At 48.2% G+C, this 18,084-nt stretch overlaps 1 protein-coding gene across 1 annotated transcript; it reads right to left on the bottom strand.

Annotated features, from left to right (window-relative positions):
• Window positions 1-1,576: 1,576 nt before the first annotated feature.
• Window positions 1,577-18,022, bottom strand: LOC146401467 (BOLA class I histocompatibility antigen, alpha chain BL3-7-like). Its single transcript, XM_084970536.1, has 8 exons — window positions 17,969-18,022; window positions 15,436-15,574; window positions 6,059-6,133; window positions 5,490-5,846; window positions 4,988-5,353; window positions 3,926-4,201; window positions 3,696-3,806; window positions 1,577-3,078 (listed from the first exon to the last, which is right to left on the bottom strand). Exons 1-8 carry the CDS (start codon window positions 18,020-18,022, stop codon window positions 3,032-3,034), a joined length of 1,425 nt encoding a protein of 474 aa, XP_084826662.1. The 3' UTR covers window positions 1,577-3,031.
• Between the last annotated feature and the right edge of the window lie 62 nt (window positions 18,023-18,084).

The following is an 18,084-nucleotide window of genomic DNA, read 5'->3' as shown; positions in this document are numbered from 1 at the left end:
GTTAACAGCTGAGCCATGATGGGAACTCCAACCTGTGTGATCTGATGTGATCTCTAGCTAAATGGTGTCAGAACAGTTGAACTGTAGGCCTCCTAGCTGTGTCAGAGAAGTGCTTGGTGGTGTGGAAAATACCCACCTTGAGACCTGGGAGCAGGAACGTAGGTACTCATCCCACTCATTAGGGCTCCACTCTCTCTTACGACGTAAGCACCTCCCACAGCCCCCCCCCAACTAGTACCATCACACTGGGCACTAGGATTTCAACATATGAACTTTGAGGGCACGCAAACATTCAGACCAGGGCAGGAACATTGACTCCTTGCTGGAAGGAAGGCACAGCCACTACGGAAGATTCTGCCTCTGCCTCTCAAGTATTGAACAGTATATGGACATTTGAAAACCACTATGGTCCGCCTTCTGGACACTCATTATTTGCAGGCCTTCCACACGCAGGATAAACTCCCTCGCATCCAAGGTCCCCAACATCTCATTACAGAATCAGTACAAAACCCAGAAGATCATCATCCAAATCCAGCCCCAGTGTGGATGAGGCTCCTGGAGTGTATTTATGTTAAGTGAAGCCCTTCAATCACAGTTTCTCATGGGCTGAAGGCCTGTGAAGTAAGGAGATGAGTTATCTGCCTCCACAGACCTAATACACAACGGTGGGACCTTGTACAACCTTCAGACACATGTAAAAGGGGAGAAAGGGGAGGCATAGAGTCACTAGTCTGGGAGTTCCTGTCGTGGCGCTGCGGAAACGAATCTGACTAGGAACCATGAGGTTGTGGGTTTGATCCCTGGCCTTGCTCAGTGGGCTAAGGATCCAGTGTTGCTGAGAGTTGTGGTGTAGGTCACAGACACGGCTCAGATCTGGTGTTGCTATGGCTGTGGCATAGACTGGCACCTGTAGCTCTGATTCACCCCCTAGCCTGGGAACCTCCGTATGCCGTGAGTGCGGCCCCCCGAAAAAAAAGCAATAAAAAGAAGCAAAAAAAAAAAAAAAAAAGAGTCACTAGTCCAGAGCAATGTTCAAACGCAGCCAGGCAAATTAATATTTGTCATTCTTTTTCCATCTCTCACCCCATTCTTCACTCCCGGCACCTGTACCCTCTTCCTGCCTTAGGGGGATCCCCACTTCAAGTGTCTTACTAGGAGGCAGAGACCATCTCCCTCCACATGACAGCAAAACTTGTTTCCTCAACATTCTTGCAGGTGGACACGGCATAAGTCCACCAGTCAGGTGACCGCATACTGACTCTGACTCAGGGTGTGGTGACATAAAGAAGCCAGGACAGTGCTGCATGCATTTGGCAAAGGTGGCATGAGAGGCAGTAGTGACATCCAGCTGCCAAGAGAAGCAACTACAGCAGTCCCAGCCCAGTGAGGTGTCAGTGGTGTGAGCAGTGACATCTACGCTCAGCTGCAGGGGCGGGGGTTCCTGTGTGGTACCCTCGGGTGGATTGTGGATTTTGTTCTCGGCTATGTAGCCTCAAGCTTGTTCTGTGGCTTTCCCTGAAAGGAACAGAGTCCCAGTCCACACGCACACACAGACAGACACAGGCAGACACAGACAGACAGACACACTTTTCATTTATGTTACAACTAGAAAAATTTGGATTCCATTGTTTGTACCAAGGAATGAGTGAGAAATCCACCTAGGGAGTAGTTTCAGAGAGCAAGGATGCATTGATTTTCATTACGCTGGGCTGATAAGCACGTCCCCAAGTCTTCCGCCTGGCTACACACCCCAGGTAGAGAAACAACAGCTATGCCCCAGCAGATGTCTTGCCCTTTTCTTCCCAGGAACACACAATCCGCAATCTTGCGGATTGAAGACCCCTCCCCACCCTGGGCGCTCTCTGATCACTGACCTCATTGGTTCCCAATCTGGCTGAGCCCCGCCCAGGACTGCTTGTAGGGACTGCTGCAAGATACTCAGGTCTCTCCCCAGACCCAGAATGTTGGGCACGGAGCCCAAGAATTCCTTATTCCACAAGCCTGACAGGTGAGCCTGATGCACAGCCACGTGGGAATCCTGGTCTCCAGTCTTGCTACTCAAAGTGTGATCTGGATTGGGACTTCCCAGTTGTGGCTCAGTAGTAACAAACCCAACTAGTATACACGAGGATGTGGGTTCAATCTTTGGCCTGGCTCAGTGGGTTAAGGATCTGGCATTGCTGTGAGACTTAGATCCCATGTTGCTGTGGTTGTGGTGCAGGCCGGCAGCTGTAGCTCTGATTCGACCCCTAGCCTGGGAACTTCCATACGCTGCGGTTGCTCCCCCCCCCAAAAAAAAAGTGTGATCTGCACACACACATACATAACGTCACATTTCCCATACCCCAGGCACCCAGGTCATCTGCCCAGAAACCACAATTAACAATTTCTTGGAGTTCCCATCGAGGCGCAGTGGTTAACGAATCCAACTAGGAACCATGAGGTTGCGGGTTCGGTCCCTGCCCTTGCTCAGTGGGTTAACGATCCGGCGTTGCCGTGAACCGTGGTGTAGGTTGTAGACACGGCTCGGATCCCAACCCCTAGCCTGGGAACTTCCATATGCTGAGGTTGCTCCCCCCCCCCCCCGCCCAAAAAAAAAGTGTGAACCGGAGACCAGCATCATCAGCACCAACCTTGTTACAACACAGAACTCCACGCTCTACTGCAGACCTCTGAATTTTAACAAAATGTCCTGATGATTCCTATGCAGTAAAGTTTAGGACTCCCAGGTCTCTGTGCTGTCTAGACACAGTGCCAGAAATGTGCCGGCTCAGGTGTGTGGTCTGATCAGGTCACTTAGCACTGGGACTTCCAGGGTTTAGTCCTTGTACCTTTTGAGAATTCGGATCTTTGAAAAGATGGAGACACAGTGACAGCCGCAGGGACCTTTCGTGGGGTCGGTACCTGAGGTGCTGGTGCCGTGGACTCAGCCCAGCCTGGGCTTCACTGATCTGTTGGTGACTGAGGAGAAGGTGGCCCGGGGGGGAAGAGGTCCCCAGGGCTGAGCATCAGGCCCTTCAGGGTCTCACCTTTAGGACTGGTGAAAGATGATATCACAGCCTTGGGCACTGTCACTTGCTGGGATAAAACGAAACAGGATCTGATCAAAGTCCATAGGAGATGAGACTAAAGGAGGAATTATGGGATGGATGAGATTCCTCCCCATAGGCTCCCATTTACACTATTCCAACGATTTCAGGCATAACCCTCCAATCGACCCAAACTTACTAGCAGTCTGAGCATAGCTGCTATCTTTTCTGTCTTTAGGCAGAAAACATCACATGACAGGCCAGGGAGGAGGCAGGGTCATGAGATCCTAGAGGAAGCCCCTAGTCCTGGACCGCAGGGAGGTTTCTAGAACTGTGACTGAAGACTCAGGGCAGGGTCAGGAAACATGAAGAAGAGATGCGCAGGGCCTGAACCAACCGCCCTCCTAGAATTGTGTCCTCAGCAGGGACCTTCCCCTCTAATCTCTGACTGCTAGAAATCAGGGCCAGATCACCAGAAGTATCCAGGTGAGTATTTTGTCTTTCATTTCCACACCTGCTTTACAGAAGGGTACGTGTTAGCACTCAGCCCCAGACTCAGCACATGTGTGTGGAGGGGTCGTCCCAGGAATAAGGCAGGTCAACTTCCACCTGGGCTTGAAACCCCCACTGAGACAAGGAGACTCAGATCCCCGCTCCCTTCCCTACCTGAGCGCTTCTTCCACCAGATCACAACTCCAGCCACCACCACTTCAGCAACGAGAACCAGGCCAACAATGATGCCTATGATGGGGACAGGGCAGGGGGGCTGAGGAGGGTCTGGGAACAAAGGGCGAGGTGAGGGCCCTCCTCAGGCTTGAGTCCCGACCTTGCGGAAGGTCTCCAGAAGGGCTTCTGCTGTGTCTGAGAAGAGGCTCCGCCCCCAGGGCCCTCCTTACCCCATCTCAGGGTGAGGGGCTCCTGCAGGCCCTCGTGCTGCACATGGCAGGTGTAGCTCTGCTCCTCTCCAGGAGGCACCACCAGGGCCGCCCACTTCTGGAAGGTCCCATCCCCTGAGGGCCTGGTCTCCATCAGCTCCATGTCCTGGCTCTGGTCCTGGTCCTCCCGCTGCCAGGTCAGGGAGATCTCCTTAGGGTGGAAGCCCAGAGCCCAGCACCTCAAGGTGACCCCGAGGTCAGAGCTGGGGTGGCGGGTCACATGTGTCTTTGGAGGCTCTGAGGAAGAAGAATCAGAAAATTCACTTCGGATTACTCACAAGGGGCCACTGAAGCAGCCTCATGTGACCACTGGAAGAATGGAGAGGGCAATGGTTTGGAAGGAGAAGCACAAACCACAGACACCAGCCTGGCCTGGGGATGGGGGTGTGGGTCTGGAAATATCTATTCCTTGGAAATTTCTAGAATGAGAGACTACGATAAAAGTCTTCAGGTCTCAGAGGAAGAAGACAGTCTCTGGTCCTATTCTGGGTGGAGGGTGACTGACTCAGAAAAGCTGGAGTCAGGCCTCCAAAGATGTTCTCAGGTGGAGAAAAAGACCTTTAGAGAGAAAGTCATGGTTCACAACATTGCTGTCAGAGTCACAGGGAACTGTTGATCAGTTACATCAGGGATGGTCTCCCTTTCCATCTCCGTGAGACTAAATTTTTAAATTGCCCTTTAGAGAAAGTCTGGCTTCTGAGCAAGTCACTCTCTAGTACAGGATATAAGAACCTCTTTCTCCTGTCCAGAAAGAACGGCGGTGTTTTTTTGTTTTTGTTTTTGTTTGTTTGTTTTTTGTCTTTTGAGGGCTGCATCCGCAGCATATGGAGGGAGGTTCCCAGGCTAGGGGTCGAATTGGAGATGTAGCTGCCGGGCTACACCACAGTCACTCAGGATCTGAGCCGCGTCTGCGACCTACACCAGAAAGGCTATATATTCTTAGACTGATTCCATTTTCCTCTCCTTTTAAGAAGCCAGCTCCCTCCCGAGGGGAGATTGTGGAGGCCCCGCGGCCCCTGATACCTCTGCGCTGCAGCGCGTCCTTCCCCATCTCCAGGTGTCTGCTGAGCCACTCCACGCACGTTCCCTGCAGGTAGTTCCTATCGCGCTCCGCCTCACCTGAAGCCTCCCACTTGCGCTTGGTGATCTGAGCCGCCGTGTCCGCCGCGGTCCAGGAGCGCAGGTCCTCGTTCAGGGCGATGAAATCCTCCCCGTCGTAGGCGAACTGTTCGTACCCGCAGAGGAGGCGGCCGTCTGGCTCTGCGTCGCAGCGGTAAGTCCACTGGAGAGTGTGAGATCCCAGCGGTGACCCGATAAGTGATCCGGGCCCGTAGCCCCGCTGGAAGTCAGCCCCGCCCCCCGCCCCGACCGACCAGAGGTTAAACCGAACTGAAAGTGAAACCGGGTGAAAGTCCTGCCGCCCCTTCCCAGATGAAGGGGCCCTGCGGGTCCAGAAATCTTGGGGCGACCCAAGCCGGTCCTGGGGATGGTGGTCGTGCCCTGGACCCGGGCCCGAGTCGCTCACCGGCCTCGCTCTGGTTGAAGTAGCGGCGCAGGGTGTTCAGGTTCACTGCGGGAGTTTGTGCGGTGTCCTTGACGCCCCGCGTGTTCAGATCCCAATACTCTGGCCCCTGCTGCTCCATCCACGACGCCCGCAGCTCCACCCTCGGATTCGGGGCGTAGCTGTCGAACCTCATGAGTTGCGTGTCGTCCACGTTGCCGACGGCAATGGAGCGGGTCTCCCTGCGGCCGGGCCGGGACACGGCGGTGTAGACATCCCTCAGGGAGTGGTAGCCTGGGGGTGGGGAGGGGGGGAGACACGACCCTCCTCCCGGCGCGGGGCCCCGGGTGCGAGGCGTGGGACCGGGGAGGAGGCGTGGGGCTGGTGAGAAGGGAAAGGGGCGGTGGGTCGGAGAGGGCACTGGAGTTCGGAAGGGGTGGGAGGCGGGGGAGGTACAGGGCCCGGCAGGACCGAGGCGGGGAATCTGGGGCGGAGGTGGCGGAGGCGCATCTTCTCCTGGGGTCCGGCTCCCCAGCCAGGCGGTGCCCTCGCTCCTCTCCGCAGAGGCCGTTCCTCCCCAACCCCGCACTCACCCGCCCGGGTCCGGGTCAGGGCCAGGCCCCCCCGAGAGCAGCAGGAGGAGGGCTCGAGGCCCCCTGACCCGTATCCTTGGGGTCCGGGAAGAAGCTGAGTGGAGGCGGGTGAGTGGAGATTTTGTAACCCGGGACCGCGGTGGCTCTGATTGGCTTCTCCAGAAACCCGACCCGCAATGGGAGTGAGAAGTGGGGACTTGGGGCCGCGTCAGGAAAATCCATGCGGGGAGGGTCCGATATTTTATAATCCGGGCAGGGTGATAATATTAATAACCTTTTACATGTTAACAGAAATCATATGCTTTTATGAGAAATAACTATTTTCCTAGATAAGCAGAATAGTGAGAAGAGTGTATTTTTTACATTTTTTGCAACTCTCGTCTCGCATTAGAAGACCGCTGGAGGAATTCCCTTCGTGGCGCAGTGGTTAACGAATCCGTCTAGGAAACATGAGGTTGCAGGTTCCATCCCTGGCCTTGCTCAGTGGGTTAAGGATCCGGCGTTGCCGTGAGCTGTGCTGTAGGTCGCAGACGAAGCTCAGATCTGGCGTGGCTATGGCTGTGGCATAGGCCAGCGGCTGCAGCTCCAATTGGACCCCTAGCCTGGGAACCTCCATGTGCCGTGGGAGCAGGCCTAGAAAAGGCAAAAAGACAAAAAAAAAAAAAACAAAAAAAACAAAACCAAAAACAAATAAATACCAAAACAACCCACTGTTATTTTGATTGAAGTATATGAAAAAATATGCAGCCTTACAAATGCATGAGAGTAGTATTTTAACTAACATTTTCAGATAATTTTTGCTAATCATCTTTGATACTAAATTAAAATTATGCAAGTGGTAGTTTCTCAGTTTTGTTTTTTTTTTTGACCAAGTGGAACCTCAAACTCTGAATACTTCCTGTCTTGGCACATTAAAATACATAGGCCTATCTTGATATTGAAATGGATCTTTAACTAATGCATGAGTTTTTAAAGTAATGTATGGTTTCACTAAGTTATAGATCTTCCAGTGTAGATTTCAGTAAATCAACATTTGAATCAAGGCAACAAGTACTGTTACTTGTTAACCGTCAGTTGATTTTTTTTTTTCCCCTGGGGCCTGTGGCATATGGAAGTTCCTGGGCAGGGGATCAAACTCTTGCCACAGCAGTAACCAGAGCCGCAGTAGTAACCAGAGCCACAGCAGTGACAGCACTGGATCCTTAACCCACTGAGCTACAGGGAACTCCCATGTCAGTTGATTTTTTTGAATGGAGAGGCTCATGTTCATTTTAGAAAATATCAGCCAAATGTCGTAACTTCTGTGTCAATTTCCTTCAAGTAAAAATGGTATTCTGTCAAAAAAAAAAAGTCTAGTTCGCCTCATAAAAATTATTTTCCTTGTGAGTGTACTTTGTTTCCTTTTTTAATTAAAAATTATTATAGTTGATTTACAGTATTCTGTCAATTTTGCTGTACAGCAAAGTGACCCAATTACACACAGACATACACCACACACACATATATATATACATTCTTTTTTTTTTTTTTTTTTTTTTGTCTTTTTGTTGTTGTTGTTGTTGTTGTTGCTATTTCTTGGGCCGCTCCCGCAGCATATGGAGGTTCCCAGGCTAGGGGTCCAATCGGAGATGTAGCCACCGGCCTACGCCAGAGCCACAGCAACGCGGGATCCGAGCCGCGTCTGCAACCTACACCACATCTCACGGCAACGCCGGATCGTCAACCCACTGAGCAAGGGCAGGGACCGAACCCGCAACCTCATGGTTCCTAGTCGGATTCGTTAACCACTGCGCCACGATGGGAACTCCCATTCTTTTTCTCATATTATCTTCCATCATGTTCCTTTACAAGTGACTGGATATAGTTCCCCGTGCTATACAGCAGGACCTCATTACTTATCCATCCAAATGCAATAGTTTGCATCTACTAACCACAAACTCCCAGCCCAGCCCCTCCTACTCCCCCGCCCTCCCTGTTGACAACCACAAGTCTGTTCTTGAGGAACATAGTTCTTTGGAATGTAGCAGAAATGCTTAACATGTACATTCCACACCATCACATAAGATTTTTTTTTGGTCTTTTTGCCTTTTCTAGGGCCGCTCCTTCGGCATATGGAGGTTCCTAGGCTATAGGTCTAATTGGAGCTGTAGCCGCAGGCCTATGCCACAGCCACAGCAATGTCAGATCCGAGCCACGTCTGCAACCTACACCACAGCTCATGGCAATGCCAGATCCTTAACCCACTGAGCAAGGCCAGGGATCGAACCTGCAACCCCATGGTTCCTAGTCAGATTCATTAACCACTGCACCATGACAGGAACTCCATATATACATATATATATATACAATATTTTAAAAAGTAGACTAAAGATAATAATTTAGTACTGATAATAATTTTTAATGCTTCAACCTGAATGTTTAAAGTGAAACTGATTTGACTTTTTTTTTTTTTTTTTAATGTGAAAGTAGGTGGTGGTGAAGAATAACTTCTACTGCAGCTCAGATCATAGGCTCAATTCTTGTTACGTTTTACCTCAGCGCAAATGTTGATATAATGAAAAGACAAATAATCTCTAAGTAATGTTATGAAAATAGCTTTGGCCTCCTGATTCAAGACTTGGTTGTGGAGCTCCCGCGGTGGCCCAATAAGACCGGTGGCATCTTGGGAGCACTGGAACTTGGGTTAATCCCTGGCGGTCACAGCGGGTTAAGGATCTAGTGTTGCCGCAGCTGAGGCATAGGTCTCTGCTATGGCTCAGATCTGATCCCTGGCCTGGGAGCTCCATGTGCCACAGGGTGGCCAAAAGTGGGGAAAAAAACCCCAAAATTTTTGAACGTGATCATTATGTGAAATGGTCTCCATGACTTCAAGGGTTCCACAAACCACACTTTGAGAACTGCTGTTCTGAGTAAACCAAAGAGAGTCTCCCAAACTGGCCCTACTTTTGCCTCCTCTTCATTTCCCAGAATCCCTCTCCCTGCTCTGGACTCCCTGCCTCCCCAGCCTTAGCTGAGGGCCCTGGCCCTGGGCTGGTCCAGGAGAGAACTCATGCACTGGAAATTTGATGCCAGAGAGAGTCTTCAGTCTGGGAAGGGACATGGTGTTTGCCTTTGGACCTGGGAAGGGTTTGTGCCTAAAGGCACCAGACCCACTCATTACCTAATTTGGTTTTGTTTTACACCAGATTAATGTGTATTCATACTCCAGATGGAAATCTGATAGTCTATAAGAGAATGTGATCGTTTCATTTCGTACAAGTCTAATGTATTGACTAAAGCCCACCAAGCATGAAAGCAGTCCCATGCAATAGAACGTTTGTGGTGAAGGAATTGTTCTATAGCTGCACTGTCCAATATGGAAGCCACTAGCTACATGTGCTATTGAGTACATGAAATGTCACTAGTGCACTGAGGGGTTGAATTTTAATTTTATGTAATTAATTAAAAATTATATAGCCATATGTCGCTAGTAACTACCATGTAGACAATGCATATTTAGAATTATTCTTAGTCTTCAGTTTCCTACCCCCAAAGATACTTTGTGACTCACAGCTATACACATATTAAAATTATCTTCTGACAGAAATCATGGATTTGTCTATGTTGGGTTTAGCCATGTCCTTAAAATACAGCATGCCCCAAAGAGTGTAATCAGGATGCATTTTAACAACTAGTTGTATAGACATTAAGAAAAACATGAGGAGTTCCCATCGAGGCTCAGCGGTACCAGACTAGTATCCATGAGGACCAGGGTTCAAGTCCTGGCCTCGCTCAGTGGGTTAAGGATTCTGCATTGCGCTGAGCTGTGGTGTAGGTCACAGACTTGGCTCAGATCCCACGTTGCTGTGGTGTAGGCTGGAAGCTACAGCTTTGATTCAGCCCCTAGCCTGGCAACTCCTTCCATATGCTGAGGGTGTGACCCTAAAAAGACACACAAAAAAAGGAAAGCATGATTTATTGCATCAAGGTTATAAGTGTTTAAAAATGCCAATGACCAGTGCTAATATTCATCTATATTCTATTGGTACTGTTTTCATTAACTGGCAAATGTAAGCAGGCATCTAAGTCCTCACTTATTAACCCAGGACTGAGTATTATTGAACACCTCACATATCAATTACCTTCCAGGCTCTGTAGACTTGTGTGAAATAAAACAGAAAATGTGACTCTTAGAATCCACCACCTTAGAATTCTTTACCTATTGCGCCTCCCCATACTTTCCCCCCAAATTCAAACAATTTTATTTCCTTTCATCCCAGACTCCTCTGTCCTTATTGTCTGTACCCAAATGAAAACACACATGACATTTTTCAATTGTAGACTGACGAGTTCTCTAAGCATGACCCAAAGGTGAAAAACAATCAAGAAAAACATAAAACTTTTCTAAGGCAACCAAAGATTCACAGGAGTTCCCGTCGTGGCTCAGTGGTTAACGAATCCAAGTAGGAACCATGAGGTTGGGGGTTTGATCCCTGGCCTTGCTCAGTGGGTTAAGGATCCAGTGTTGCCGTGGGCTGTGGTGTGGGTGGCAGACAGAGCTTGGATCTGGTGTTGCTGTGGCTCTGGTGTAGGCTCGTGGCTACAGCTCCGATTAGATCCCTAGCCTGGGAACCTCCATATGCTGAGGAGTGGCCCTAGAAAAGGCAAAAAGACAAAAAAAGAAAAAAAAAAAGAAAAAAAGAAATGCAAATGTAAAATATATTAGTTATAAATAAATGTAAACAAAAGCAAGAATGTGAAAGGAGAAATGAGAATAAAAATTAAGATCTATCAGTTTGGCAAAGATGAAAGCAAGCGATGAGATAACTGAGCAGAGGGTAGGGGGAATATGCTGTCATAAAGGCTGATGGGATTGAACACTGATACAAAATTTCTAATGGGCCTCTTTGCTAAACATCTTAATAATTTCAATGTGCTCACATTTTGACCTAGAAATTTCACCTTTAGGAAGTTATCCTAATTAGCTAATCACACATATTCCCTAAAATACAGGTTCAAGAAATTTCTTGAATTTTGGTTTATAAAAGCAGAAGAATGGAATCTTGTCTAAGTGCTATAATCACTATAATGACTATGAACTGTGGGACACCAAATATGTCTCAACAATGCCATAGATTTTACATAGCGAATCACATTTATTCCTCGAAGAAAACCTACGAGGCACCCAATTTATGATCCCTTTTAATGACAGGGAAAGGGAGATTCAGGGAGATTAAAGTGCATATATTTTAGTGCATCTTTGAATCAAGGTCTAGTAGAGACATTGAAGAACAAAAGCAGATCTTGATGGGGAGTTCCCATTGTGGCGCAATGGAAACAAATCCAGCTAGTATCCATGAGGATGTGGGTTCGATCCCTGGCCTCTCTCGGTGGGTCAGGGATTCGGTGTTGCTGTGGCTGTGGTGTAGGCTGGCAGCTGTAGCTCTGATTAGACCCCTAGCCTGGGAAATAACATATGCCATAGGTGCGCGCCCCCCCCCAAAAAAAAACCCTGACACTCTTGTGAGGGAGATGGACATTCAGCAGAAATGACAGAGCTAGGAGTTCCCATTGTGGCTCAGTGGGTTAAGGACCTGACTTTGTGAGGATGGGGGTTCCATCCCTGACCTTGTCCAGTGGCTTAGGGATCAGATGTTGCTGTGGCTATGGCTTAGGCTGAAGCTGCAGCTCTGATTTGACCCCTGGCCCAAGAACTTTTATGTGTTTCAGATGTGGCTGTAAAAAGAAAAAAAAAAAAAAAAAAAAAAAAGAAATGACAGAGATTAATGTGAACCAGTACTGAGCTAAGTGCTGTGAGGAAAAATTCATGAAATCATGAAAGCAGAAAACCAGGAGCCCTGACAGGTCCCCTACCACTATTATCAATAATATCTAAGACGTGTAAACATATGTAAAAAATATAAGGCGTATGAAACTAAACCAGAATTATTAAAAATGTATACAATCATAGAGGAAGAAAGACCTCTTGGAAAATAAAAATATGATCATAGAAATGAATAATTTAATAATTAATTGAAATATGAAATCATACCCCCACTAAGTGGTATAAATGGAAAGTAATGACCAGCAGGAGAGAAGACCTGCTAGTCTGTCAGTCAAGACATTCCAGCAAATTAATCGTACCAGTTTCATCAAGAATGACAAGTAGGAAACGGTAAAACATTTTTTCAAGAATATTTCTCTGAGTTTACAGACAGAAATTTACGTTTTTAATGGCCTAACCAAATTCTTACTCCAAAAGATGAAATGGACCCATTGCAAAACACATCATCGTGACCTTTCAGAAAGAGGATAGAAGAGGCCTTGAAAACTTCAAGAGGCAACAAACATGGGCCTGTAGACTAGAAGATACTGAAGCCATATCTTCCGAATTCCAAGGAAAAACTATTTCCATCACAGAGTTCAATATCAATTCAAGATGTGAGTAAGTGGGAGGGTATCTAAGACATTGCAATGTTCAGAGTTCCAGTGTTTTACTTCCCGTGTTTCCTTCCTTGCCAAAGTGGGGAAAAGGATGGAGAAAGCCAAAAAAGAGGACACCATGGGATTCAGGCAACAGGGGAAGCAGAACAAAAGATGAGGTGCCCAGGATGAGGCGAAGGAGATCTGGCACATCAGCCCTGCCCCAGATGTGCAAGAAACCAGTCCACGCAAGGCAGGCTTGAGGGCTGTGGGGCAGGTGTGTTTGAAAAGATGAAGCTGGGAGAATCCAGATGCGCTCACATAAACACAGATTTAGACCCTGGGGGAGAGTTTGGGAAAGACTTCATAATGGTACAACAGAAACTAAGCAAATGAAGAAATTAGATTTTTTTCTTTTTTTTGGTCTTTTTAGGGCCACACCCGCAGCATATGGAAGTTCCCAGGCTAGGGGTCGAATCGGAGCTGTAGCTGCAGGCCTACACCACAGCCACGGCAACACTGGATCCTTACACACTGAGCGAGGCCAGGGATCGAACCTGCGTCCTCATGGATACTAGTTGGATTAGTTTCCACTGAGCCACAACGGAAACTCAGAGAAATTAGATATTAACTTCAGGGAAAATAAAAGTTTGATTCAAGAAAGAGAAAATCATAGTTACTAAAGTCTCCGGTGTGACCAGCATTTACACGATCATCATAATGCAATTACTGCACATTGAGCTAATCAAACTGATAAAGTAATTATATCAGGAGAATGGAGGAGTGCGAAAGAAGAACCAGTTCACTAAAACTTAAAAACAAGGAGTATTGTAAGTTCTGTTTAGAGCCTTGGCAGTAACAACTAGAGATTCAGCCAAAAGAGCGAAAACTGCTGGTCCCTTAGATTCAAGTAATAGTGGGGGTGGGGTGGGGCAGAGTGGGGGGACATCTGTTTCATAATGAGCCTTGTAGAAGTATTGGACTTTTGAAACTATGTGCATATAACCCGCGTCTCAGCACTCCCAAGAAGCGCCAATCCAACAGCGCCACAGTGGGAGCTCCTATTTCATTTTTTAAAAATGGGAAATAATTACAGCCTGTTTGTATGCAGGAACTTATGCGGCAGTGGAGAAAGGGAAATTGATGGTGCAGGGAGACAGGAGTCCAATCCTGTGCCCAGCTGAAGGGTGGCCTTAGATAGGAGGGGACCTTCTGTTGTCACATCTGGTGGAAAGGTGAGGATACAGGTGCAGTTGTGGAGTGTGCGGGGCTGAGATGCAGTCCTTCCTTTCTCTGACTGAAAAAAGAAATAAGCTCCTCACTTTAGAGTGGGGCGAGGGGAGAGAGTGGAGGGGAGTGAGGAGGAAGGAGGAAATGATGTGTGAGAGTGCGCTGACTGAGGAAGTGGCATCTGGAGAGTGCGTGGTGGGGCCACTGAGGTCTGTGCTCATCAATTATTATTGTTATTTTATTTTTTTATTCTTATAAAATATTATTTTATTTTTTTCTTTTTGGGTGGCACCTGCAGCATGTGGAAGTTCCTGGGATTGAATCTGAGCCACCTACTGCCCACAGCTGTGGCAACGTGGGATCCTTAACCCATTGTGCCAGCCTACCATGCCGGGATCCAAGAAGCTCAGCCACAGAGACAAGTAGGATCATTAACCCACTATGCCACAGCGGGAACTCCTGGGCCCATCAATTTAGAGAGAGAAAGTTCCAGCACTTGGGCAGCAGCAGAAGGGTGTATAATAATAGAGAAGACCCAGTAAAATAGCTCCAACTGTGAGGATGAAAGCTCTTTTTCATTTTTAACATTTTATAATTTTTCTCCAGTGAATATACATTATATCATATAGTACATGGTGCATATATCTCATAATCACAGGATATAAAATCTCTGAATTTCTAAAAATAAAGGCAGATGGGAAGAGTCAAGAGCTGGGGGCACAGAGCTGGACGTGCTGGACTTCGTGCCTGGGCTCTGGGCAGTGAACTCACACAGCCTTTCCTCAGGACCCTGTTCTCTGCGGAGGCCACACAGGATCTTTCTCTTCTTTGGGGAGGAGTGGTCATTTATTAATATCTTGTCACCTTTCTTTCTTTCTTTCTTTCTTTCTTTCTTTCTTTCTTTCTTTCTTTCTTTCTTTCTTTCTTTCTTTCTTTCTCTTTTTTGATTTCTTGAGCCGTTTCCGTGGCATATGGAGGTTCCCAGGCTAGGGGTCCAATCGGAGCTATAGCCACCAGCCTATGTCAGAGCCACAGCAACGCGAGGTTAGAGCGGCATCTGCAACCTACACCACAGCTCATGGCAACACCGGATCCTTAACCCAATGAGCAAGGCCAGGGATCAAACCCTCATGGTTCCTAGTCGGATTCGTTAACCACTGAGCCACGACGGGAACTCCTCTTGTCGCCTTTCTGATGCTTCTAAGAAGACAGACAGGCTGGCCCCTGCCTGATAAGACACTTCTTCCCCCACTGATGTTCTGCCTCCCGGTCAGCCGTCTCTGACTCAAACCACTGCCCATCCTCTCCCCAGGCTGTGCTCCGTAGGACAGAGCAGAGAGGTGGCGCCCTCGTGTGGCCATAGGACTGAGGCCAGGAGACTGAGGATTCCCCATTGCCACAGCTAGGGGCGGTAGGTGCTTGGATTCCATCCCAGGAACTTCCGCATTTCCTATTGGAGATTCCCTATTGGCCTGCTCCTTGTTGGTCTCCCAATGTTCTTGGCCACAGTTCAGAGCAGTGCACACAAGAGAGCATCCACATTCAGTGTCAGATTCAGTCTGAATTGTTTTCCAAAATGCATGCTGACGTTTTCCTTCCCACTAAATGACCATGGACTTTGGCCTTAGGGAGGAACCAATCTCCAGGGCATAATAGCTGGTTCTCAGGTCCAGAGTGGACCCCCCCAAACATGCTGGGTGCCCTCAGTTTCCTGGGATAAGACCTTGAACTCCAAGTCCCTGTACTTGTTCCTGCTGCCGCTTCTGGTAATGAAGGCTCCTCCTCCAGGGGATCAGCTCTGGAATCTCCCTCCCTAGGATGGGTGGAGGAGGAGGGGGAGGAAGAGGAGATTCCCAGGGGGAGGGCCTTGGAAGATGGGGAATCCTGGAGAAGTAAGGAGATGGAGGAAATAGTGACATTAGAGGTTTGGGATCAGGGGTATGAGGAGGTTTCACTGGGTCATGGATATGTGTCTAACATAATTCAGAGGTACTGGAGGTGGGGAACCAGAATGTTCTAACCTAGTCTTGGCCCCCGAAGAGCTTGCAGTTAACATGGGGCAGTGGCCTTACTTTTAGGGACTCCTGATTGACACTTTGATGCATACTCAGGTCAAACCAGAACCTCCTTCAATGTCAGATGAACAGCAGAGACATGGTTTATTGAAGTGCATAGGTGAGACACCTCAGTGGTTAGGGAGAGGTTCATGAGTGAAGCAGAACTCTGGACAGACCTACATGCATGTGTATGATTTGGATGGATGAAGCGAAAAAATGTTTATTTTTTATTTTTAGGGCCCCACCTGTGGCATATGGAAGTTCCCCGGCTAGGGGTAAAATCAGAGCTGCAGCTGCAGATACCATAGCCACAACAACACCGGGTCTGAGCCCCATCTGCAGTCTATGCCACAGCTTGTAGCAACATGGAATCCTCAAGCCACTGAGCAAGGTCAGGGATCAAACTTGAACCTGCATCCTCATGGGCACTATGTCAGCTTCTTAACCCACTGAACCACAATGGGAACTCTGGAAAATTTTTTTGAAAAGATGTTCCGGAGTTCCCATTGTGGCGCAGAGGAAACGAATCCGACTAGGAACCATGAAGTTGCGGGTTCAATCCCTGGCCTTGCTCAGTGGGTTAAGGATCCGGCATTGCTGTGAGCTGTGGTGTAGGCCAGCAGCTATAGCTCTGATTAGATCCCTAGCCTGTGAACCTCCATAAGTTGTGGGTGTGGCCCTAAAAGGACAAAAAGAAGAAGAAAAAAAGTTGTTCTAAGGAGTTCCTGTTGTGGTTCAGTGGCCAACATGGTGTCTGTGAGGGTGCAGGTTCGCTCCCTGGCCTCGTTCAGTGGGTTGAGGGTTTGGCGTTGCCGCAGGCTGCAGTGTAGATTGCAGATATGGCTCAGATCCAGTGTTGTCCTGGCTGTGACATAGGCCGGCAGCTGCAGCTCTGATTTGACCCCTAGCCTGGGAGCTTCCATATGCCATGGGTGTGACCGTAAAAAGAAAAAAGATTTTGTAAGATCTCAGAATTTAGTGAGTGGCAAGATATGGGGTGAAACTGGGCATGAGTCAGGGGATAGATTGTAGTTAATTAATTTCTAATTAATATCTCTCTCTCTCTCTTTTTTTTTTTTTTTGTATTTTTTAAGGCTGCACCAGTGGCATATGAAGGTTCCCAGGCTAGGGGTCTAATCGGAGCTGTAGCTACCAGACTACACCACAGCCACAGCAACTTGGGATCTGAGCCGTGTCTGCAACCTACACTACAGCTCACAGCAACACCGGATCCTTAACCCACTGAGCAAGGCCAAGGATCAAACCTGCATCCTCATGGTTCATAGTCAGATTCGTTAAACACTGAGCCACGAAGGGAACTCCCTAATTAATATCTCTTGAGGGTTTAGCTCTATTGAAACAGTGTGTGAATGGCCTGAAATGCTGAATCAGGGCATACACCAGTAGGAGGTACAATTAAATCTGAAAAATGGGGCTGCTCAGCTTTTATCAGTTGATTCTTACAGGAATGTGAATTCAGCAAAGGCTCGCTGGATGGTGTGTTAGAGGTCCCAGCAGAGTCCCCTCCTTCTAAGGGGTCACAGTGTGAGACAAGGGACGGGACAGAAAGAAGCTGATAGAGCGTGTAAGGGTTGGACTAGGAGCTTGTGCGGGAGATAGCGGGAGTCCTGGAGAGGGTGGTGGTCAGTCTGGGGCAATCCCAGAATTATTTGCATTTGATTCTAAACTTCATTCAGGCCTTTTCTCAGCTGAAGTTTGGTGCTCGTTAGTGTTAAGTTGTTTGTATCACAGCACCTCTTAGGAAACTGCACTGGGCATAGTGCACCCTCTTACATGAATGCTGGGCTGTGTGACTCTGCTTCCAGGAACTCGCACACAGAATCTGAGACAGCTGGTGCAGAAGAGACCCATGAGGTCATGATCACACCCTCCATTTACAGAAGATAATAGAGAAAACCGGTGGTTGAATAACCTGCCCAAACGACCCAGTTCTTGGCAAAACTCAAGTCTGTAAGTCTCCATCCAAGGCTTTTCCAATATATCTCGGAACCAAATGCAGTCACTCCCCACTGCAGAGCTGACAATGGTTCCCTTGATATTCCAGCCAGAGTGGGAATCTCTTCTCCTGGTCTCTCCTCCTCCTGTCTGACGGCAGGGGCTGTGGAGGCTGAGACCTAGAGGAGAAACCCCTCAGGTGGGAAAGGGCTGCAGCGTCACCTGTCATTGGGATCCATCGAAAATATCTGCTTGTCCAGCTAACCTGCTTGTCCAGGCCTGGACAGCTAATCTTGAGGAAAATGATCCAGGTTTTCATATCGCTGCCCCAACCCCCGCCCTGCAATTCCCAAAATATGCTTTCATTAGTTCTCCTATTCT

The sequence above is a fragment of the Sus scrofa genome, chromosome 7 (genome assembly GCF_054392235.1).
Source record: "Sus scrofa isolate SSC_HxYL_T2T_F1_AM1 chromosome 7, Sscrofa_HxYL_maternal_Yorkshire_Landrace_v2.0, whole genome shotgun sequence".
Lineage (NCBI taxonomy): Eukaryota > Metazoa > Chordata > Mammalia > Artiodactyla > Suidae > Sus > Sus scrofa.
Note: the sequence above shows the minus strand (reverse complement) of the source record. Positions and strands in the feature narration are given on the sequence as shown.

Bases quoted from the DNA above. Each gene is read 5' to 3' on its own strand.
- LOC146401467 (XM_084970536.1), bottom strand. From the start codon at position 18,022: ATGAAAACCTGGATCATTTTCCTCAAGATTAGCTGTCCAGGCCTGGAC. The intron at 5,847-6,058 runs GTGAGTGCGGGG...CCTTCTCACCAG, and splicing joins CCTGACCCGGACCCGGGCGG to CCCCACGCCTCCTCCCCGGT. The intron at 3,807-3,925 runs GTAAGGAGGGCC...CTTTGTTCCCAG, and splicing joins GCCCCTCACCCTGAGATGGG to ACCCTCCTCAGCCCCCCTGC.